Source organism: Bombina bombina, chromosome 6 (assembly GCF_027579735.1).
Source record: "Bombina bombina isolate aBomBom1 chromosome 6, aBomBom1.pri, whole genome shotgun sequence".
Classification (NCBI taxonomy): domain Eukaryota; kingdom Metazoa; phylum Chordata; class Amphibia; order Anura; family Bombinatoridae; genus Bombina; species Bombina bombina.
In genome coordinates, this window is record NC_069504.1 from 334,535,765 (window position 1) to 334,560,719 (window position 24,955).

The following is a 24,955-nucleotide window of genomic DNA, read 5'->3' on the forward strand; positions in this document are numbered from 1 at the left end:
ATTGGTAAAATTGTTCGGATGGTCTCCATCTTGAAGGATGGAACTCTGAGAAACTCTTGAGGTCTAAAATAGGTCTGAACGTTCCCTCTTTTTTGGGAACTATGAAACGATTTGAGTAAAATCCCTGTCCCTGTTCTAATCTTGGAACGGGCTGAATTACTCCCATAGTAGAGAGGTCTTTAACACAACGTAAGAACGTCTCTCTTTTTATCTGGTTTACAGACAATTGTGAAAGAAGAAATCTCCCTCTTGGGAGAAAATTTTTGAATTCCAGTTGATACCCGTTGGTCACGATTACCAGTGCCCAGGGGTCCTGAACATCTCTTACCCAAGCCTGGGAAAAGAAAGAAAGTCTGCCCCCTACTAGATCCGGACCTGGATCGGGGGCCGTCCCTTCATGCTGTCTTTGTAGCAGCAACGGACTTCTTGGGTTGCTTACCCTTGTTCCAAGACTGGTTGGGTCTCCAGACGGTCTCCAGACGGACTTGACCTGAGTAAAATTCCCTTCCTGCTTTGTGGAGGAAGAGGAAGCAGAGCGTACTCCTTTAAAATTTCGAAAGGAACGAAAATTATTTTGTTTACCCCTCATCTTAACAGACTTATCCTGAGGTAGAGCATGACCTTTACCTCCAGTAATGTCAGAAATGATTTCCTTCAACTCAGGCCCGAATAGGGTCTTCCCCTTGAAAGGAATAGCTAAGATCTTTGATTTAGATGACACATCAGCAGACCACGATTTTAACCATAATGCTCTACGCGCCAAAATGGCAAATCCTGCATTTTCGCCGCCAACTTAGCAATTTGTAAGGCGGCATCTGTAATAAAAGAATTAGCTAGCTTGAGAGCCTAATTCTATCTAAAATGTCCTCCAATGGGGTCTCAACCTTCAGAGACTCTTCTAGAGCATCAAACCAAAAAGCTGCTGCAGTAGTAACTGGAACAATGCAAGCTGTTGGTTATAAAAGGAAACCCTGATGAATAAATCATTTCTTTAGAAGGCCCTCTAACTTCTTATCCATAGGGTCTTTGAAAGCACAACTGTCTTCAATAGGAATAGTTGTACGCTTAGCCAGGGTAGATATAGCTCCCTCCACCTTAGGGACCGACTGCCAAGAGTCCCGAATGGTGTCTGATATGGGATACATTTTCTTGAAATTAGGAGGAGGAGAGAACGGTATAACCAATCTGTCCCATTCCTTCTTTATAATTTCCGAAATTCTTTTAGGAACCGGAAAAACATCAGTGTAAGTAGGTACCTCTAGATATTTGTACATTTTACACAATTTCTCTGGTGGTATTACAATAGGGTCACAATCATCCAGAGTCGCTAAAACCTCCCAAAGTAACAGGCGGAGGTGTTCAAGCTTAAATTTAAAGGATATGACGTCCGAATCTGTCTGAGTTAACATACTTCCTGGGTCTGAAAGTTCTCCCTCAGACAACAATTCCCTGACCCCCAACTCAGAGCCCTGTGAGGATACATCAGAAATAGCCAACAAAGCATCAGAGGACTCAGCATTCACATTAATATCTGTCCTACTACCCTGTAAAACTGGTAACTTAGATAATACCTCTGTAAGGGTAGTTGACATAACTGCAGCCATATCCTGCAGAGTAAAAGAATTAGACGCATTTGAGGAACTTGGCGTCGCTTGTGTGGGCGTTAAAGGTTGCGACACTTGGGGAGAATTAGATGGCATATCCTGATTCTCTTCAGACTGAGAGTCATCCTTAGGCACACTTTCTTTACCTAAAATATGATTTTTACATTCTAAGGCCCTTTCAGTACAAGAGGTACACAAAGTAAGAGGGGGTTCCACAATGGCTTCTAAACACATAGAACAATTAGTTTCCTCAATGTCAGACATGTTGAGCAGACTAGTAATAGTCACAATAGTTGTAAATCACCTCAGTTATTGATTCAAACAACTTTTATAAAAATGTGTACTGCGCCTTTAAGAAATAAAAAGCGCAACAGTTTTTCTCAAACTGCCTAAAACGTTTAAAAAATGCTACACAATTAAATATAACAACTCAATTGGCCCAAAAATTATTGCACCATATAAGTAAAAGGTGAAATTTACCCTCTAAGAGACATTTTAATAAAAAAATATATCTTAACAGAAAAAATGACCCCTGCACCTTGCCACAGCTCTGCTGTGGCGCCTACCTGCCCCCAGGGTACTGCAAAATGACTCGACAACGATCCGGTGAACAGAAAACAACTTTAGGCCCCACCGGAGCTAATGCCTGCTGCCTTCTTAGTCAGAGTAAACTGCGCGCCTGAGCGCGCAAAATAGGCCCCGCCCATCATGGACGTCGTCTTAACAGTCTGTTTAACCGCATGGGAAGCGGTTTAAAAAATAAAGCCATGTGGTCCCCTGTACCTAAAATCTCTTAACAAGAACTGCAGCCCTACTGACTTTGATTAAAATATATAATGTCAAGCTGCCTCTCCCAGTGTCCAGCCCCAAAACAGTGTCAAAGCAATATGTATAAAACACAGGATTTTCAGTAACACCCTCAGTGATACAGGTCTACTGCTTACCCCTTCCCTTGCAGGGGAAAATGTCAGCCAGTTCTGATATACCAAGTCTCCTCAGAAATAAAAGACTGAACATACCTCAATGCTGCTTGTAGCATGACACCGTTCTCCACACTGAAGATTTCTCTTGCACTACCTTCAGAAGCTCTGTGGGAACCAAAATGGATCTTAGTTACATCTGCTAAGATCATCAACCTCAGGGCAGAAATCCTCTTCATTCCATATCTCCCTGAGGAAAATAGTACTCACCGGTACCATTTAAAACAAAAAACTTCTTGATTAAAGAATCTAAAACTAACACCTCACTTTACCTCTTCCTATTACTAACACAGGCAAAGAGAATGACTGGAGGTGGAGGGAAGGGAGGAGCTATATATACAGCTCTGCTGTGGTGCTCTTTGCCATTTCCTGTTAGCAGGAGGTTAATATCCCACAAGTAAATCCGTGGACTTGTCGTATCCTGTAGAAGAAATCACTGTGTTTGCATCACTATTGACCATAATTAACCATTTGCATTATATGCACACACAGTATGTAATGGTAATATTATGATTAGGGTCACTGGCACCCACTGCTAATGTGAGAAGACCAAAAGCACAAATACAAAATATACAATATTTTTATAAAGACAGTTTTTTTGAGTAGACAAATGAGAAATGCACAGCATTCCCTTTTTGTATTCACAAAAACAGTTTTAATGAAGATTTTTTGTTTTAGCGATAATATTTATTGTATGCACAAACTACAGTGGGCTCTGCACATGCACATCTTGCACTCCCACATGCTCAAAGTGCCAGTGTGATGCCATTAAAGCACAAGGCAAACTCCCATGCACACATCTGTATCAGTAGAGGATGACATGCTGCAGAAAACATATCACTTAGCAAACCCATTAGAATGAAGTATTTTTGCAAACAGTCTTCTAATGGAGTTTAAAGCCTCTGCTGGTATTTTCAGATTGCATTTATATGACCGTGTAATTAGATGATATTGTGTTTATGGAATAAGTAGACATGAAATTATATATTGCCTTGTGGAATTAAATCTGTATAGCAGTAATTCCTTTAGTTACTTATAGTCAGGCACTGCTTTCACCTATGTTACTGGCTCCATGGTATAGGAATAGATTTAAGGTTTTATTTTTTATTTTTTTTAAGAAAATACCATCATTCCTTAAAAGTGCAATGCATTATATTTTTTCTATAAAACTAGGACATAAAAATATTTTATTTTCTATTGCAACTTAGTATCTCTCAATTGTCCTGTCATTAAAAATTGGCACAATATCATTAGTCTCTGGAAGTGCTGTGTGCCTTAAATATTGCACTACTTGTAACACCCATACATTCCCTTTGCGCCATTTTATTGCTTAAATCCAGATTCACAAGTTAAGTGGTTAAAAAATGGAAGCAAAAAGTCTCTTAAAGAGAAACTATACCATGTATTGCCACCTGAGTACATATTACTAACACTTACAATTCAATATGTAAAAAAAAAAGGATATATAATATATATATGTGTGTGTGTGTGTGTGTGTGTGTGTATATATATATTTATACAATAGGACGTAAAAGAAGCATAATGCAAAAATAAACACTTTGAGATTTACAAAATATTACAAAATGAGAAACAGTTATATTTCAAAATAAAAATATCTTTTTCCAGTTGCACCAGTGGCAAAGTCACTTGGAAGTCCGGTCTTCTTCATCTCTAAATTGTTAAGGACCCTCCATTTTGAAATTGCTGTTTTCTCGGCTGCAAAACATATGTGTTATTTCATTTTTTTTTAAAAAATGTTTTAACCCACCTGTGGGTATTAGTCACAATTTTACTATTTATGTATAGAACACATTGAGTGCCATGCCATGATAAGTCAATGTATTTCAACTCGTCTTTAAAATGGAAATTTTTCAATTTCCCATAGTACTTGAATTTGTAACTCAGAGTCTGATGGTTGCAGTTCAGTTTTCATTCAATATACCAAATACACTTCTATCAATTTAAAGTGGGTCTTGACAAATCACAATAGCCAAGCAATCACCGCTATTAAAATACTAGTTGTGGTTCTTAACATTTTGTATCCTTATACCTACATACACCATTCCCTGGCTTCTCGTTTTTCTAGGCAGCTGCTCAGATTCAAAAAATCTTTTTTATGTCTGAGTTTTAAATTATTAGAATGTTTGCTTTTTTTTTAGTCAGTATCCTATTACAGTTGTTACACATCTTTGGATATGCACTAATGGTTACCCCCCTCCTGTAACCTGAAAGAACCCATGCAGAACTCAGCTTAGGTCTTGGAACATCCTGGTACATTTTCTGTTGGTTCTGAAGTAATGGAATATACTTTATAGCTTAAAGGCACTGGAACCCATACTAAAGTCTATGCCAAGTTCACTGTAATTACCTACTCGTTGTTGCAAAGTTATAAACCTAGAACATGACAATATCTATGTATCTACAAACTCAGTTCACCTAAAAACCAATGAACAAAGGAATCGCATATTACAATTCTTATTTTCAGTTTCTCTGCACAAGAAATCTGTATCTACACCCTCAGTTCACTAATTTTAGAATTCCAAACCCTACTTTCCTTTTCGTTAAACAATATCCCTCTTGATTTATACACTCAGCTCACTTAAAAAGCATCCATTCTTCTGTACTACTGATGATCTAACTTACCCCTAACTGCCTCAACTGTTTCTAAGGCATGCAATTACCACAACTTTTGGGACTTCAGGACTAATAGAAATACCCCCTGATTTCTGGAGACAATATAATTTTCTAGCACTACTGCATGTTAAACGTTTCTACACCCACTCTGTGCAAGGCAGCTACAGTTATATAATTGAGGGAAAGTGAATTAAAGCCCTTCACATTTTCCCCTGCATACTCCTTTACAATGGTCCTCAGACACACACTTTTACCTTAACATTTATTAATCACACCATCTTAGCATATGACATTATCTGCTTTCCTCACCTTCTGCTTCAAACTATTTCCTTCCAACCTGTACTGTACTTTGAAAATCATTGTCATTTATGAGAACGGTTCTCTGATCTTTTTGTTCAGACTGTTAAAATGTTTATTGTCATTGTTAGGGTTGCCACCTCAGTCATGTTTTCCTGGACACTTGCAGGGAGGAACATGTATTGTGTTTCTGGAAAGCACTATTCATATTCCTCCCTGCACACCCTGCAGCATGTGTAACTTATAAGTGTTCTGTATTTTAAGGGACGGGTGGCAACCCTAATTTGTCCCATGCATGAAATACCCCACTGTATTATGGTGTAAAAACTTTAGCCCCTTATAAATGAAAACCTAATTCTTATTATTATAATAGCTATATACCTTTGTAATATCTGTTATTGTCAGGGTTTTTTCCCTGTTGTTTTTGCCATGTGCTGCTGGCAGCCATTTTACTCACCTCTCTTCCTGACTATGGTGCATTGTGGGGGATGCTGCTCAATTCCTGCACTTCCTTTTATGGCCAGACTGGTGTGCATCATCCATGTGAGACAGGATGCAGTCTCAGAATTGTGATGTCATCACTTATTATTTAAAGGGCCTCTGTTCAGTATGCTTTGCCTTTGCATTGTCTCAGACCTGTTTATGAGAGTTCCTGTGTATTACCTGGCTGCCTGACATCCTTCCTGGTTCCTGATCCCTGGCTTGTTCCTGACTCTGCTGTTTTCCTTGTTCCTGATTCCGGCTTGTCTGACTATTCACTTTGGCTCCTGAATCGGCTCGTCTGACTACCAGCTCTGGTTTTGATTCCTGGCTTGTTATTTGACTTGTGGACTTTTTATTATTTTTTTGCTATTAACCCCTTAATGACAACTGACGTACCAGGTACGTCATGCATTAACAAGCTGTCTAAGAGAGTGCTGGAAGCGATCGCAATCGCTTCCAGCAGCTCTCAGGGTATTGCAGTGATGCCTCCATATGGAGGCATCCTGCAATACCTTTTTAGAAGACTCCGATGCAGAGAGAGCCACTCTGTGGCCCTCTCTGCACTGGTAGCGATGGTGCCGGTTCGTTGGTGGGTGGGAGCGTAACAGGGAGGCGGGTGGGCGGCCCATCGCTACCCGCCATCCGGTTCCTAGAAATGCAATGTGCACGCCGGGTGCCGGGAGCGTGCGGGGGGCGCGCGTGCGCGCGCATTACCTGGCACTGACACTGACACAAATGAGGAGGGAAGAGGGGGGGGAAAGATTTTTTAATAAAATAATATAAAAGGATCTGGGAAGGGGAGGGGGATAGGGGTATTGTGGGGGGCTGCTACACTACAGAAATCATAAAAAAAAAAAAAAAAGAACAAAAAACACTTTTGTTTTTGGGGCAAATTGGGTACTGGCAGACAGCTGCCAGTACCCAAGATGGCCGCAATTAGATAGGGGAGAGGGTTAGAGAGCTGAGGGGGGGATCATGGAAGTTGGGGCTAAGGCAGGAGTCCATCACAGCTAAAATATTTTATTTTTTTTATAAAAAAAAACAAAAAACTCCTTTTATTTAGTACTGGCAGACTTTCTGCCAGTACTTAAGATGGCGGGGACATTTGTGGGGTGGGGGAGGGAAGAGAGCTGTTTGGGAGGGATCAGGGGGTGGGATGTGTCAGGTGGGAGGCTGATCTCTACCCTAAAGCTAAAATTAACCCTGCAAGCTCCCTACAACCTACCTAATTAACCCCTTCACTGCTGGGCATAATTTACATGTGGTGCGCAGCAGCATTTAGCGGCCTTCTAATTACCAAAAATTAATGCCAAAGCCATATAAGTCTGCTATTTCTGAACAAAGGGGATCCCAAAGAAGCTTTTACAACAATTTGTGCCATAATAGCACAAGCTGTTTGTAAATAATTTCAGTGAGAAACCTAAAATTGTGAAAAATGTAAAGTTTTTTTTTTATTTGCCTGCATTTGGCGGTGAAATGGTGGCATAAAATATACCAAAATGTGCCTAGATCAATACTTTGGGTTGTCTTCTAACAAAAAATATATACATGTCAAGGGATATTCAGGTATTCCTGACAGATATCAGGGTTCCAATGTAACTAGCGCTAATTTTGAAAAAAAGTGGTTTGGAAATAGCGAAGTGCTACTTGTATTTATGGCCCTATAACTTGCAAAAAAAGCAAAAAACATGTAAACATTGGGTATTTCTAAACTCAGGACAAAATTTAGAAACTATTTAGCATGGGTGTTTTTTGGTGATTGTAGATGTTTTGGGGGTCAAAGTTAGAAAAAGTGTGTTTTTTTCCATTTTTTTCCTCATTTTTTTTTTTTTTTTTTTGTAGTAAATTATAAGACATGATGAAAATAATGGTATCTTTAGAAAGTCCATTTAATGGCGAGAAAAACGGTATATAATATGTGTGGGTACAGTAAATGAGTAAGAGGAAAATTACAGCTAAACACAAACACCGCAGAAATGTAAAAATAGCCATTTTCATTAAGGGTAAGAAAATTGAAAAATGGTCCGGTCATTAAGGGGTTAATAAAGGTGTGATTATTTTTGCACTTCTCATCTCAGTCTGATTCCTGGCACCCTGACAGTTATATATTTAATTAGATCTAAATGTATATATGAGCTACAGCAGAGATCATAAGCTACATGCATAACAGCACACTGAGCTATATACATTGAATAAGCTGCCATATGGATTTCTTATGAAAGGCTGTATAAAAATATGAATACACTTTTATTAAAAAGCAGTACCTTTGTGGTGGTGTGACACACGGCTTATCACTGTTCTTTGCATCTTTTCTAGTTTTAGATGAGTCTAAATATTAAGAATAAAAAAAATATAATCATTAAGATCATGTGATTTGTTTGTGTATGTAACACACTAAAGTTGATTCACACAATATTGGCAAAAGTTTTTGAAAGTTTATATATATTGTGAAATAAGCATGCCATAAGATTCTCAATCCAAAAGCTGAGCTATGACGTGAAACATGGTGAAGATTTCAAAAGGTAAAAAAAATATTTTAAGAAAAATGATGTGAAAGCTGGTGTGAAAAGTATTCTCTTTTTGGAATCAAAAGTAATGAACTCCAAGGGGTTGCCTTTGGTAGTAATCACAGTAACGGCACAAGGGATAGATAACATATCTGTGTAATTTAAAAAAAAGAAATGGTAACAATTGTAAACAATTTAGAAGTATACTCTGTCGAGACTGAACACAAAACTCTGGCATACGATCCCTATTTAGACATTTCAAATGACATTCAGTGAGCAGGAGATTTTTAATTCTTCACAATTTTCTGTACACAAAATACAGCACACAGCAGTCTTTCAGTATTACATATAAAAGAAAAATTCCATTTTAAACACAAAATACCACACAGTAGTATATCCCTACAAGTTATATACACAAAAATATAAGGCTCCCTATCTTATCATGAAGCTGTCAAAAAGCTGTCAATGTCACTAAACTGTCACAGAGTGCAAGAATATTTAAGCTCTTGGTTTGCTGAACTCAGACAGAAGATGTGGAGCTTGACCAAACGGCACCATTAAAGGGACACTGAACCCAAATTTTTTCTTTCACGATTCAGATAGAGCATGCAATTATAAGCAACTTTCTAATTTACTCCTATTATCAATTTTTCTTCATTCTCTTGCTATCTTTATTTGAAAAAGAAGGCATCTAAGCTAAGGAGCCAGCAATTTTTTGGTTTAGGACAATGGACAGCACTTGTTTATTGGTGCTATCCAATCAGCAAGGACAACCTAGGTTGTTCACCAAAAATGGGCTGGCATCTAAACTTACATTCTTGCTTTTCAAATAGACATTAGAAAGTTGCTTAAAATGTCATGCTCTATCTGAATCACGAAAGAAAAAAATGTGGGTTCAGTGTCCCTGTAATTTGTCAGTGGACAAATCTATTTGGGAGTATGTAAAATAGATTTAAAAACAGCAAGTGAACCTCTCTCTTTTGGATTCTAACTCTCCAAATATCCACTTAGTTAAACGTCTGTGTCAACAACTAAATAGTCTGCGTTAAGCTTAAATAATGATGATGCAGCAGAGCTATATCTGTTGATGATACAATATGGTGTCAAATTAAAATCTTACGGGACATCCAATTTGTTTAAAATATCTTTTTACTACTATTATTTGGAGCTATAGATATTACACAGTTAAAATTTGGTTGCCCAAATTAATTCTCATAATAATAAATTTACTTTTATACCCCCTTTTTCCCCAAGAATAGCTACCCTTTGCTTGTTTTCCAAAACAGAGTGTAAAACACTTCTCCTTTATTTTTTTATTTTTGTTCCTTCTGTGCCAGTTCCTCAGGCAGCACACGGCAAAACGCTTTTTTGCTGTCAGGTGATAGGGTGCTAGCTATCCATATAAGAAAAAGCCACAGCAACACAAATATCTTTAAAGGATATTACGTTTGTTAAACAGAAAACATGCAACATTTTGGCCTCATAGGCCTTAATCATGCAAAATTGATTTGCATGATTAAGGCCTATGAGGCCTAAACGTTGCATGTTTTATGTTGAATAAAGCTAATATCCTTTGAAGATATTTGTGATGCTGTAGCTTTATTATATGGATTTATGCTCTATATGAGAGGAGAATGCAGTAACCCCTGCTATGTGCACCTACCACAAGATTGGAACTAAGAAAGATTGTGTTTAGTGCTGGGCCTATTTATTATTTATGGGTGCTAGCTATTCGGCATAATGCCAGCCGTAGGGCTATTGGCTAAGAGGTGGAAATGTCACCTCACAGCAAAATAGTGTTTTGCCGTGGGCTGCCTGAGGAACTCAGTGCGGAGAACGCTTCAGACAAATAAAGTACTTGTTTTAAAAACATGGCAAGCTAAAAGTAGCTAATAGGGGGGACTCCAACAGACTGATATAATGTCTTTATTTAAATATGATAACAGACAATATAGGTTAACAACTTAATCTTAAAGGTCAATCTTAGACCAAGGACATCAATGGTCCAATGTCGGCAGCACTCCTCTTTACACTTCAGGTAGCACAAATCTACAGTAACAGAGAAATAGAGGGGGGCAACTGGTTCAAGAGAGCTTTTCTCTAATTTTTTAATCAGCTTACTTGAGCAGAGATTTAATATATATGTGTGTGTGTGTATCAATGAAATTGTGATAATCTTCTAGCCCATGCAGTGTGAATGATACCAGAAATTATGTGTGTTAATATTTGACAAGCACAGGGAAAGGTAACTATAAACATAGCTCCCGCTATAGAAGGAGCTTAGCTGAGGAGGGACTGTTTATTGTTTTTTTGTTGCTCCATTATCGTATGATTAATCTGAATTACACATCTGTGATAATAACTATTGGTACATAGGCATTATGCCAAACTTTATTCAATATAATAATTGCACCAAGTTCTTAGCACCAATTATGATCCTTGTCCATCAATCAGAGAATTTAGCTTTAAAGGGACACTGAACCCAAATTATTTATTTCGCGATTCAGATAGAACATGCAATTTTAAGCAACTTCCTAATTTACTCCTATTATCAATTTTTATTTGTTCTCTTGCTATCTTTATTTGAAAAAGAAGGCATCTAAGCTTTTTTTGGTTCAGACCTCTGGACAACATTTTTTTATTGGTGGATGAATTTATCCACCAATCAGCAAGAACAACCCAGGTTGTTCACCAAAAATGGGCCGGCATCTAAACTTAAATTCTTGCATTTCAAATAAAGATATCAAGAGAATGAAGGAAATTTGATAATAGGAGTAAATTAGAAAGTTGCTTAAAATGTCATGCTCTATCTGAATCACGACATAAACATTTTGCGTTCAATGTCCCTTTAACCTTTTCCCAGTGCGTTGTCACACTAAACATACACAGCGCAACATTGAATTGGCTACCACTTAGCCCTAAGTTCAGGGTGATATTCACACACATTTTTCAATTTTCTTTGACTGCAGAGTTTAAGTGTTTTTAAAGGTATGAATGAGTATCGTTTTTGTAAATAAAATAATGGAATAAATGGCTATTTTGTATATATTTTCTATTAAACCACAATAAACCCTTTAAATATATTTCTATATAGGGGCAGGCATTGTTTTTTGTTGCTTGTCTTGCAATTTTTGCGGTAGCAATAACCAGCCACTTGTAATGGCTGGTTATTTATTGCACACCCGTAAAAACATAATTTATGTAAGAACTTACCTGATAAATTACTTTTTTTCATAGTGGCAAGAGTCGATGAGCTAGTGATGTATGGGATATACATTCCTACTAGGAGGGGGCAAAGTTTCCCAAACCTCAAAATGCCTATAAATACACCTGCCACCTCACTCATACCTTACTTAATGTGTAGCCAAGAAGTGAGGTGTAAGAAGAGGAGTAAAAAGCATACAAAAGAGGAACTGGAAAATATAAAGTGCTTTATACAAAATATCATAACCACAAAAAATAGGGTGGGTCTCGTGGACTCTTGCCACTATGAAAGAAATTAATTTATCAGGTAAGTTCTTACAAAAATTATGTTTTCTTTCATGTAAGTGGCAAGAGTCCATGAGCTAGTGACGTATGGGATATAATACCCAAGATGTGGAAATCTACGAGTCATGGAGAGGGAGGGATAAAATAACAAAAGCTAAATCCGCGGAGAAATTAAATCCCCCCCCAAAAAAATTAAGTTTTCTTAAGAATGTCAAAAAAACCTCAAATCAAAGGCACTAGAATCAATCTGAGACAACTGGCTTAAGAACCTTTCTACAAAAGAAGAAAACACATCAAAATGGTAAAATTTAGTAAAAGAAAGTGTTTACTGAGAACACTGAATGAGGTAGGGGCGGAGCTAATAACGGCAATTTTGGCGGAACAATTTTGGCAGGAAAAAAGTTTGGTGGGAAAATTTTACTTTTTGGCGCCAAAAAAATGGCACACAATGACATCTCACCATACAACATAAATAGCATTATCACATGTGCGACATGCAAAGCTGAAGAGGATTTCTAATACACCTATCACTCTAAAAAGCAGGTAAGAATTTTGACTGCATATACAAAAAAACTAAATGAACCAAAAAAAAAAACCCCTAATGGATACTTCTATTATAGCTGCATAAAATGTGATAATCAACATTCCATGAGACTAACATAATACATAACATCCTAATTTATAAATAAATTACTAGCTCCAAAAAAAAACCCTGTGTGTTTCACAGACTCTACCAACCTCGACAAATATTTAGCCCCAAATAAAGTCACTAAAAAGGAGCACTGAATTACTGACTCAAGGCATGTATACAAACAATATATAACAACTTTACTTAAAAAGTGCCCAACCCATAGCTGAGAGTGTCTTATAAAAACATAATTTATGCTTTCCTGATAAATTTATTTCTCTTGTGGTGTATCCAGTCCACGGATCATAAATTACTTGTGGGATATTCTCCTTCCCAACAGGAAGCTGCAAGAGGATCACCCACAGCAGAGCTGTCTATATAGCTCCTCCCCTAACTGCCACTACCAGTCATTCGACCGAAGACAAGCAAGAGAAAGGAGAAACTATAGGGTGCAGTGGTGACTGTAGTTTAAAAATAAAAAACACCTGCCTTAAAATGACAGGGCGGGCCGTGGACTGGATACACCACAAGAGAAATAAATTTATCAGGTAAGCATAAATTATGTTTTCTCTTGTAAGGTGTATCCAGTCTATGGATCATACATTACTTGTGGGATACCAATACCAAAGCTATAGGACACGGATGAAGGGAGGGACAAGGCAGGCGCTTAAACGGAAGGCACCACTGCCTGCAAGACCTTTCTCCCAAAAATAGCCTCTGAAGAAGCAAAAGTATCAAATTTATAGAACTTTGAAAAAGTATGAAGCGAAGACCAAGTCGCCGCCTTACAAATCTGTTCAACAGAAGCCTCATTTTTAAAAGCCCATGTGGAAGCTACCGCTCTAGTAGAATGAGCTGTAATCCTTTCAAGAGGCTGCTGGCCAGCAGTCTCATAAGCTAAGCGTATTATACTCCTTAGCCAAAAAGAAAGAGAGGTTGCCGAAGCCTTTTGGCCTCTCCTCTGTCCAGAGTAGACAACAAACAATGCAGATGTTTGACGAAAATCTTTAGAAACCGGAAAGAGAAGGTATACACGCACAGATTCAGACCTATTCAACAAGAGAAGAAGGAATATGGACAGAGTAGATTATTAAAAAGAGAACCATGTAACATCAGGAAAAACAATATCAATGCAAAGGGCAACACCAACACTGCACAGAAAGGGATTTTTAATTTGTCAAGTGTTACCTTATCTGAAGCACAAACATCAGTTTTGGAAATTTGATACATACATAGGGATACAGAAATTTATACGCAACCTATGTATTAAAAATTTTTTTGCAAATAGTCCTATTATCAGAAATAATTCTTTAGAGCCAAATATGTATAGACATGTAGAATTAAATAAAAAATCTACATTTAATCCAACACAATATAAATCGGCCCCCATGGAGACTTTTTTAGAACTGGTACACAGAGACATAAAAAATCTGAAAATGGATTATAGATCAAACCTAACTAGAGTAGAACAAATTGCACTGGATCAATTGAAAAATGATGATAGAATCATCATTAAGCCCGTGGATAAGGGCGGAGGAACAGTGATAATGGACAAAAATAAGTATGATGAAGAATGTCTTAGACAATTAAATAACACTGACACCTATAAAAAATTAAGTTCTAGTCTCATATTTGTTTTAAAAAAAAGACTGGAAAGCTATCTTAATAAAGGACTTAGAGAAGATATTCTAAACAAAAAGGAGTATGGCTACATATACAATCCATTCCCAAAAATACCAACTTTTTATGTACTCCCTAAGATCCATAAGGACCTATGTAATCCCCCAGGGACACCAATCGTGTCGGGTGTTAATTCCTTAACTAGTAACCTCTCAGCTTATATAGACCAACAGTTACAAAATTATGTGAAAAGTACCAAATCTTATTTAAAAGATACTATAAGTATATTGAACCATCTAGAGGGTATTGAGTGGAACAAAGAGTGGTGGCTAGTCACTAGTGACGTCACGTCACTGTACACCATCATAAATAAAGATCTGGGGATTGCATCAGTTAAAAAGATTTTGGAGGAAGACAAAACCCTGAATAGTAAACAACTGGAATTTATTCTGGAAGGCATTAGGATTATTTTGGAAACTAATTATTTTTACTTCAATAAAACATACTACCTACAGACCAGCGGAACGGCAATGGGCGCCAGATTTGCGCCCAGTTATGCCAACTTGTATATGGCTAATTGGGAAAATAATTATATCTATAATTCCCCCTGGGCGCAATATCTGGTGTCCTATCGCCGCTATATAGATGACCTGTTCTTGATATGGTCAGGTAGTGAGGGTCAACTTTTGGAGTTTATGGAACATTTGAAAAATAATGAGTTCCAAGTATCTCTAACTTGGAAGTATAGTAAAGAAAAAATTGAATTTCTAGACTTGGAAATCTATATTAAGGAGAATTCACTTAAATCAAGGAATTACTTCAAAAGTATAGATGTAAATAATTACATAAATCTCAATAGCTGCCATCAGCGCCACTGGTTAAAAAATGTCCCCAAAGGACAATTTGTTAGGCTAAGACGTAACTGTAAGGAAATAACTGAATACCAAACCCAATCTCAAGTCTTGAAAAAACGATTCCTAGAAAAGAATTACTCAAATAGTTTTTTGGAGGAAAAAATAGAGGAAGTTAGTAATATGGATAGAATTGAATTACTAAAATATAAGAATAAAAATACACAAGATTATAAGGATAAGAACAAGGATGTGGCAAACAGACTAATTTTTCAGCACAGCACACAAAGTTATGAACTAAGAAATATCATTCATAGACATTGGGGCATCCTCACTAGAGATTCAGGATTAACTGAATTCCTTGGGGAAGGTCCAAATATTATGTTTAAGAAGGTACCAAATTTAAAATTACAGCTATCACATATAAACAACATGAAGAATAAACAGAATGGAACATCTGCCAAAAACTGGCTGCCCACTCCACAGATAGGATTTAGAAGGTGTTTATTTTGCAATGTATGTCAGAGAATGAAAAAAACATCAAAATTATGTAATAAGTTCTATTCAGCGGACTATAAAAAAGTCTATGAGATAAATCAATTCATTACTTGCAATAGCAAGAATGTAATTTATCTATTACGCTGTTCGTGCAATCTTATCTATATAGGTCGCACCTCCAGGCTCCTTAGAACAAGGTTAAATGAACATATTTATAATATTGAGAAGGGATATCAGAACCATACATACATAGCCGGATAAAAAAAACGATATAAACGTTTTTTAACAGTCACAACGCTCTGTTGTGGCCCTACCTGCCCATACAATGACTTTTGAAGGCACAAAAAATAGACAGAGCAGAAATCTGTCCTTTTAAGGAACTAGCTGACAAACCCTTCTCCAATCCTTCTTGGAGTAAAGATAATATCGTAGGAATCCTGACCTTACTCCATGAGTAACCCTTGGATTCACACCAATGAAGATATTTACACCATATCTTATGATAGATTTTCCTGGTGACAGGCTTTCGCGCCTGTATTAAGGTATCAATGACCGACTCGGAGAAACCATGCTTTGATAAAATCAAGCGTTCAATCTCCAAGCAGTCAGCCGCAGAGAAATTAGATTTGGATGGTTGAAAGGACCCTGAAGTAGAAGGTCCTGCCTCAGAGGCAGAGTCCATGGTGGAAAGGATGACATGTCCACCAGATCTGCATACCAAGTCCTGCGTGGCCACGCAGGTGCTATCAAAATTACCGATGCTCTCTCCTGTTTGATTTTGGCAATCAGACGAGGGAGCAGAGGAAATGGTGGAAACACATAAGCCAGGTTGAAGGACCAAGGCGCTGCTAGAGCATCTATCAGCGCTGCCTTGGGATCCCTGGACCTGGATCCCTAACAAGGAAGCTTTGCGTTCTGGCAAGACGCCATGAGATCCAGTCCTGGTTTGCCCCAACGTTGAATCAACTGTGCAAACACCTCCGGATGGAGCTCCCACTCCCCGGGATGAAAAGACTGACGACTTAGAAAATCTGCCTCCCAGTTCTCTACTCCTGGGATATGGATAGCTGATAGATGGCAAGAGTGAATCTCTGCCCATTGAATTATCTTTGAAACCTCCAACATCGCTAGGGAACTCCTTGTTCCCCCTTGATGGTTGATGTAAGCTACAGTCGTGATGTTGTCCGACTGAAATCTGATGAACCTCACTGCCGCTAGCTGAGGCCAAGCCTGAAGAGCATTGAATATCGCTCTTAGTTCCAGAATGTTTATTGGAAGGAGTGCCTCCTCCTGAGTCCACGACCCCTGAGCCTTCAGAGAGTTCCAGACTGCACCCCAGCCCAGAAGGCTGGCATCTGTTGTTACTATTGTCCAATCTGGCCTGCGGAAGGTCATACCTTTGGACAGATGGACCCGAGATAGCCACCAAAGAAGAGAATCCCTGGTCTCTTGATCCAGATTTAGTAGAGGGGACAAATCTGTGTAATCCCCATTCCACTGACTGAGCATGCAGAGTTGCAGCGGTCTGAGATGTAGGCGGGCAAACGGAACTATGTCCATTGCCGCTACCATTAAGCCGATTACTTCCATACACTGAGCCACCGAAGGGCGAGAAGTATAATAAAGAACAAGGCAGGAATTTAGAAGTTTTGACAACCTGTCCTCTGTCAGGTAAATCCTCATTTCTACAGAATCTATCAGAGTTCCCAGGAAGGAAACTCTTGTGAGAGGGGATAGAGAACTCTTCTTTTCGTTCACTTTCCACCCATGAGACCTCAGGAATGCCAGAACAATGTCCGTATGGGACTTGGCAATTTGGAAATTTGACGCCTGTATCAGAATGTCGTCTAAATAAGGGGCTACTGCTATTCCCCGCGGCCTTAGGACCGCCAGAAGTGACCCCAGAACCTTCGTAAAGATTCTTGGTGCCGTAGCTAACTCAAAGGGAAGAGCCACAAACTGGTAATGCCTGTCTAGGAAGGCGAACCTGAGAAACCGATGATGATCTTTGTGTATCGGAATGTGAAGATAAGCATCCTTTAAGTCCACGGTAGTCATGTATTGACCCTCCTGGATCATAAGTAGGATGGTTCGAATAGTCTCCATCTTGAAAGATGGGACCCTGAGAAATTTGTTTAGGATCTTGAGATCTAAGATTGGTCTGAAGGTTCCCTCTTTCTTGGGAACCACAAAGAGATTTGAATAGAAGCCTTGCCCCTGTTCCTCCTTTGGAACTGGGTGGATCACTCCCATAACTAGGAGGTCTTGAACACAATAAAGAATGCCTCTCTCTTTATCTGGTCTGCAGATAATTGTGAGAGGTGAAATCTTCCTTTTGGGGAAGAAGCTTTGAAGTCCAGAAGATATCCCTGGGACACAATTTCCAACGCCCAGGGATCCTGGACATCTCTTGCCCAAGCCTGGGCGAAGAGAGAAAGTCTGCCCCCTACTAGATCCGTTACCGGATCGGGGGCTGATCTTTCATGCTGTATTAGAGGCAGCAGCAGGCTTCTTGGCCTGCTTACCTTTGTTCCAGGCCTGGTTAGGTCTCCAGACCGGCTTGGACTGGGCAAAATTTCCCTCTTGTTTTGCATTAGAGGGAGTTGATGCCGCGCTCGTCTTAAAGTTTCGAAAGGCACGAAAATTAGTTTGTTTGGTCCTTAATTTATTAGACCTATCCTGAGGAAGGGCATGACCTTTTCCTCCAGTAATATCAGAAATTATCTCCTTCAGTCCAGGCCCGAATAGGGTCTGCCCCTTGAAGGGAATGTTGAGAAGCTTAGACTTTGAAGTAAAGTCAGCTGACCAGGATTTAAGCCATAGCGCCCTACGCGCCTGTATAGCAAAACCTGAGTTCTTAGCCGTTAGTTTGGTTAAATGAACAACGGCGTCAGAAACAAATTAATTGGCTAGCTTAAGCGCTTCAAGCTTGTCAAGTATATCATCCAATGGAGTTTCTACCTGTAAGGCCTCTTCCAGAGACTCAAACGAGAAGGCCGCAGCAGCAGTGACCGGGGCAATGCATGCAAGAGGCTGGAGAATAAAACCTTGTTGAATAAACATTTTCTTAAGGTAACCCTCTAACTTTTATCCATTGGATCTAGGAAAGCACAACTGTCCTCGACGGGAATAGTTGTACGCTTAGCTAGGGTAGAAACTGCTCCCTCCACCTTAGGGACCGTTTGCCATAAGTCCTGTGTAGCGGCGTCTATTGGAAATATTTTCTTAAAAATAGGAGGGGGAGAGAATGGTACACCTGGTCTATCCCATTCCTTAGTAATAATTTCTGAAAACCTTTTAGGTATTGGAAAAACATCAGTGTAAACAGGCACTGCATAGTATTTATTCAATCTACACAATTTCTCTGGCACTATAATGGTGTCACAGTCATCCAGAGTAGCTAAAACCTCCCTGAGCAACACGCGGAGGTGTTCAAGCTTAAATTTAAATGTAGACATATCAGAATCAGGTTGAAGCATCTTCCCTGAGTCAGAAAAATCACCCACAGAAAGAAGCTCTCCTGCCTCAGCTTCTGCATATTGTGAGGGTATATCAGACATAGCTACTAAAGCGTCAGAGAGCTCTGTATTTTTTCTAGTCCCAGAGCTGTCTAGCTTTCCTTGTAACCCTGGTAGTTTGGACAATACCGCTGTAAGGGTATGATCCATAACTGCCGCCATGTCTTGTAAAGTAAACGCCATGGGCGCGCTAGATGTACTTGGCGCCACTTGAGCGGGAGTCCCTTGAGCGGGAGTCAAAGGTTCTGACACGTGGGGCGAGTTAGTCGGCATAACTTCCCCCTTGTCAATTTCCTCTGGTGATAAATCTTTTAAAGACAGAATATGATCTTTATAACAAAGTAAAATCAGTACATTTGGTACACATTCTAAGAGGGGGTTCCACAATGGCTTCTAAACATAATGAACAAGGAGTTTCCTCTATGTCAGACATGTTTAAACAGACTAGCAATGAGACCAGCAAGCTTGGAAAACACTTTGATAAATGTAAACAAGCAAAAAATAAAAACGGTACTGTGCCTTTAAGAGAAACAATTTTTGTCAGAAATTGAAAAACAGTGATAAAAAGCAGTAAATCTTACGAAATTTTTACAGTGTGTATAATAGCCTAACAGAGCATTGCACCCACTTGCAAATGGATGATTAACCCCTTAGTTTCAAAGCCGGATAAAAAAAACGATATAAACGTTTTTTAACAGTCACAACGCTCTGTTGTGGCCCTACCTGCCCATACAATGACTTTTGAAGGCACAAAAAACCTTTGTAGAGGTCCTAAGTGTTCAGGGGACTCCTTCAGGGAAGCTGGAAGTCTCAAGCTGCAAAAACTACTGCACGATTTAGGCCTGAAATTAGGCCCCTCCCAACCTGTACTCACAGTGAGAGGGCCATAAAAAGCTATCCCTAGGCAAATTCTAGCCAGCCATGTGGAAAAAACTGGGCCCCAATAAAGTTTTATCACCAATATGTAGAAAAAAACGTTTAAACACTTCCAGCAAACGTTATCTTATTTTCAGTAATGTGAGAAAGTAATAAGAATATTACCTTTTACAGCAAGCATGATACTAGTCGTTATTAAATCACTGTAATCAGGCTTACCTTAAATAAATCCGGTATTAACAGCATTTTCTAGCATATTCATTTCTCTAGAAAAATTTAAACTGCACAAACCTCATAGCAGGAGACCCTGCACGCCATTCCCCCAGCTGAAGTTACCTCATCTCTTCAGTTATGTGTGAGAACAGCAATGGATCTTAGTTACAACCTGCTAAGATCATCAATAACCACAGGCAGACTCTTCTTCAACTTTCTGCCTGAGGCTAAAACAGTACAACTCCGGTACCATTTGAAAATAATAAACTTTTGATTGAAGATAAACTACATAAATTCACCAAATCTCTCTAGCTACTTCCTATGTTGTCGAGAGCTGCAAGAGAATGACTGGTAGTGGCAATTAGGGGAGGAGCTATATAGACAGCTCTGCTGTGGGTGATCCTCTTGCAGCTTCCTGTTGGGAAGGAGAATATCCCACAAGTAATGGATGATCCGTGGACTGGATACACCTTACAAGAGAAATAAAAGTATATACTTACCGTGTAAGACACCCATCCACATATAGCAGACAGCCAAACCAGTACTGAAACATATCAGCAGAGGTAATGGTAGAGGAATATAATGTCGATCTGTAAAGGGAGGCAGCAGATGAAGCTCTGCGACCGATTACATAGAGCCTTAGTATAGATTTCCCATAGGTGAAAACATGGCATCAGCAGGCAATACTCCCTTCACATCCCTCAGACAAACACTGTACTTTGAGAGGAACTGGGCTTCAATATGCTTAGAATCGCCTATCACAGAAGAAAAATCAAGCACAACTTGCTTCACCACCTCCATGAGAGGCAAAGTTTGTAAAACTAAGGCATGAGTGAGGTGGGAGGTGTATTTATAGGCATAATTTTAGGTTTGGGAAACTTTGCCCCCTCCTGGTAGGAATGTATATCCCATACGTCACTAGCTCATGGACTTTTGCCACACACATGAAAGAAAGGGCGAATTTGCCTGTTTGTGAGCGAACAATAAATTAGCGTTCCACTTGTAATCTAGCCCTAAATAAATGCTAGCTAGAATGATAACATGTAGATGTATTTTTTAATGTTTCATTAGCTGTTTAAATATTGACAAAATAAGTGTAATGTTTTAGTTTCTATAAAACAATGGTAGCTGCTATATTGTAACTTACGTTACCTTCTCTGTTGTGGCCTATTAGAAAGTTATAAAAAGGTCACTAGAGTGTGCAGCCAATGGAAATCTAGGTTTCATTTGAACAGAAACTATTTTCAAATCTAACCTTTTCTCTCTTTTTTTTGATGAGTCAGTGAGCAAATCAAATTATATGCTTCAGTTTGGAATACAGTAGAAGGCAGTTAAAAATGTTTTTGCAAAAACTGTTTTATGTGTCTACAATATAAAACTACGGAGCCGCAGAGGTGTCACACAAGATTTTTTTTATAAATCGTTTGCACATTTTGCTAAATCGTGAGCACATTTTGCTAAATCATGTGCACGATTTATTATATTGTGCGCACAATTTAGTTAAATTGTGAGCATGATTTATAATAAATTATAATCATGCTATTCCACCTTAAGCATGAATCCTCCCACTTACAGCACCAGCTAATATTACTTTCAGTTTCAGTTCAGTCAGTGTTAGGATCAATAGTATCAGAGGTGCTCGGACAAAATTCCGACGGACAAAATGCCGAAACACATTCGTCCGTCAGACATATGTCCGATATACACTGCTTCCGACTGCACGCCGAACAGCACAATCACGCAATCACGTAATTGCATAATTGTCATCAGTATAAAAGCGGAAAATTTAAATATATATTGTGGCTACTGAGGTAAAAAAAACAACACAAACACTTAAATAAATAAATTTAAAAAAAACATCAAATTAAAAAAATGGAGTTCATAAAGACGTGTAAAGGAGGAAGAAAAATGTTATATGAAGGTTATGCATACATTGTAGACAAAAAAAAAGAAAATGTCACATATTGGAGATGTGAAAAAAAAGGTTTTTGTGGAGGAAGGCTAAAAACCATTAATGATATAATTGAAAAAGATGCATCAAATCATTCACATCCACCTAATGCAGCAAGAATTTTATCTATGAAAACAATTGAAAAAATAAAAGAAGTTGCTAAAAATTCAGAAGAAGTAACATCAAGCATAATACAAAATTGCACATCTAATTTCCCCCTTGAAGCAGCAGGAGCTCTACCTAAAAAAGAAACTCTTGCCAGAATGGTACGTCGACATCGAACAACACCAAATGGAAACATTTTAAATGATGATTTAAGAAAAACAACCAGAGGAGAAAATTTCATCATGCACGAAAGTGAAAATTTAATCATTCTGTCTACTAAAAAAAATGTAGATCTTCTTTCAAAAAAACAACACTGGCTCTGTGACGGAACATTTGACTCAGCTCCTTTAGGTTTTCAGTTGTATACAATACATGTTTTAATAGAAGATAACCATACCATACCATTAGTATACTGCATATCAAAAAATAAAAATCAGGAAACTTATAATTTAATTTTTAGTATTAGAAAAGAAAAAAATCCAGATATCAATCCTATATCAATTACTGTAGATTTTGAAAGAGCAGCAATAAATTGCATGATAAATTTTTTACAAAATACAATAATTTATGGATGCTTTTTCCATTTTTCCCAATGCCTGTGGAGAAAAATACAATCTTTGGGCTTAAAAATATGGTATAATAATGAAAAAAATGCTCTGATCATAAAATGCTTAGAAGCATTAGCATTTGTGCCAGTGGAAGATGTAGTTGAAACATTTAATGACTTTGTAAAATCAATAGAAAAACAAAACAGTAACATTTTATCTGAATTTTTAAATTATTTTGAAAAAACCTGGATTGGCGAACTACAAGAAGGTACAAGAAGAAAACCTACTTTCGATATTACGATGTGGAACACTTTTGAAAGAACAAAACTAGGGTTACCTAGAACAAACAACTCTCTAGAAGGATGGCACAGAGCATTTGACCAACGAATGTCTATAACCCACCCAAGCATTTGCAGACTAGTTTCAAAAATAAGAAAAGAACAAGCAGAATGGGAGTTAACAATTGAAAAAATTGATTCTGGAGTTGAACTGAGAAAACCCAAAAAAAAATATGAAATCATAAACAACAGGATAATGAAAGTTTTAGAAAAATACAGTGAATACTCAAGATTAGACTTTTTAAAGGCAATAGCACATAATATATAAGATTTACTTAAATAAATCAAGATACATTCGGCCGAGGGCAGATACGATCCAAAATTTTCTGTTACAATCAGTGACTCGGGCGCCGCAACCGCCTCTGGGAACCTATCCATGGGTCCCTACCCTCACGATGTACTTTTAACACATAATATAATTATTATAATTATAATATTATAATTAATATGTTATATATAAGTTGATTTAATTGTCTTTTGTCAGTCCACTATTAAAAATGTTATAAATGTTATATATAAGTTGATTTAATTGTCTTTTGTCAGTCCACTATTAAAAATGTTATAAAACCGTGATTTTTAAGCTTCATTCCCACCCAGCAGCCGGATAAATGTCTTTCGGAATATTGTCCGTCGGACAAATGTCCGTCGGAAAAGCGTCATTCGGATAACAGTCCGGCCACGAGTATCAGATTGGTGGACCTCAGCTTCAATCAATGTTGGCATTATGTTATGTGACAAACAGTACATTTAGTATTGCAACGCTCACAAAGTATATTTATCCTTTCACAATACAATGCAATTATATTCAAATTATTGGAGGTGAAATAGGTGTAAATTATATAATATTGAAAGTATATATTGAACAGAAATTAGTTAATTTGTCAGGTTAAAAACTGGTTTCTCAAAACAAAATAGTTGTGCTCCCTTTAAAAAATCATGAATTGTACAATTTCAAATACATATTTTCTGTAATTTCTTTATAAAATATTGTCACATTTTTCTGTCTTTTTTTAAGCAGGTAATTCGTTTTTTTATTAATACTATAGAAACATCTTATTTGATTACACTACCTAAAGAAAAAAATGGCAGTGAGAACTGTACACATTTTCATAATGCTCTGTGCACAATAGAATCATAGAAGCCTGTGTTATTGTACACACAATGCTGTACATTGCAAATCGTATCCAAACTATAGGAATTAGATCCCAATTAAAGCAGTATAGCTGCAAAATGTGTTGTTTACATTGAGATATCGGTCTGAGAACAATGTTAAGTTTAAAGGGACAGTCTACGTCAAATGTTTTATTGTGTAAAAAGATAGTGCCTCTATTACCCATTCCCCAGCTTTGCACAACTAACATTGTTATATTAATATAATTTATAAGAACTAAAATCAATAGCATTTTATATGTTTTTCACAGCAAGACAAAAGCTAGTTAATGTGTACCATATAGATCAAGGTTCTTCAAACCACAGGTCGGGACCCATTACTGGGTCACAACACCATGTGTACTTGGTCGCAACTTGTGTGTGTGGTGTAGGAGTGTGTGTGGTGTATTGTATGAGATTGTGTGTGTGCTGTGCGTGAGTGAGAGTGTGTGGGGTGTGTGTTGTATGAGAGTGTGTGTGAGTGTTGTATGAGCGTGTGTGTGTGGTGTGTATGTTATATGAGAGTGTGTGTGGTATGTGTGTTGTATGAGTGTGTGTGTGTGGTATGCGTGTAATATGAAAGTGTGTGTGTTGTATGAGAGAGTGTGTGTTATATGAAAGTGTGTGTGTATGTGTGTGTGTTGTAAGAGAGTGTATGGGGTGATT

General features: G+C 38.0%; 1 protein-coding gene across 1 annotated transcript in view; it reads right to left on the reverse strand.

Moving 5' to 3' along the window:
* Positions 1-4,160: 4,160 nt before the first annotated feature.
* Positions 4,161-24,955, reverse strand: part of HCFC2 (host cell factor C2) — a 268,454-nt gene continuing 247,659 nt past the window's right edge. The window contains exons 16-17 of the mRNA XM_053716965.1: positions 8,263-8,326; positions 4,161-4,300 (exon numbers count right to left, since the gene is read on the reverse strand). Coding sequence (XP_053572940.1) covers positions 4,264-4,300; positions 8,263-8,326 — 101 coding nt within the window. The 3' untranslated portion in view covers positions 4,161-4,263. The remainder of the gene's footprint in view (positions 4,301-8,262; positions 8,327-24,955) is intronic.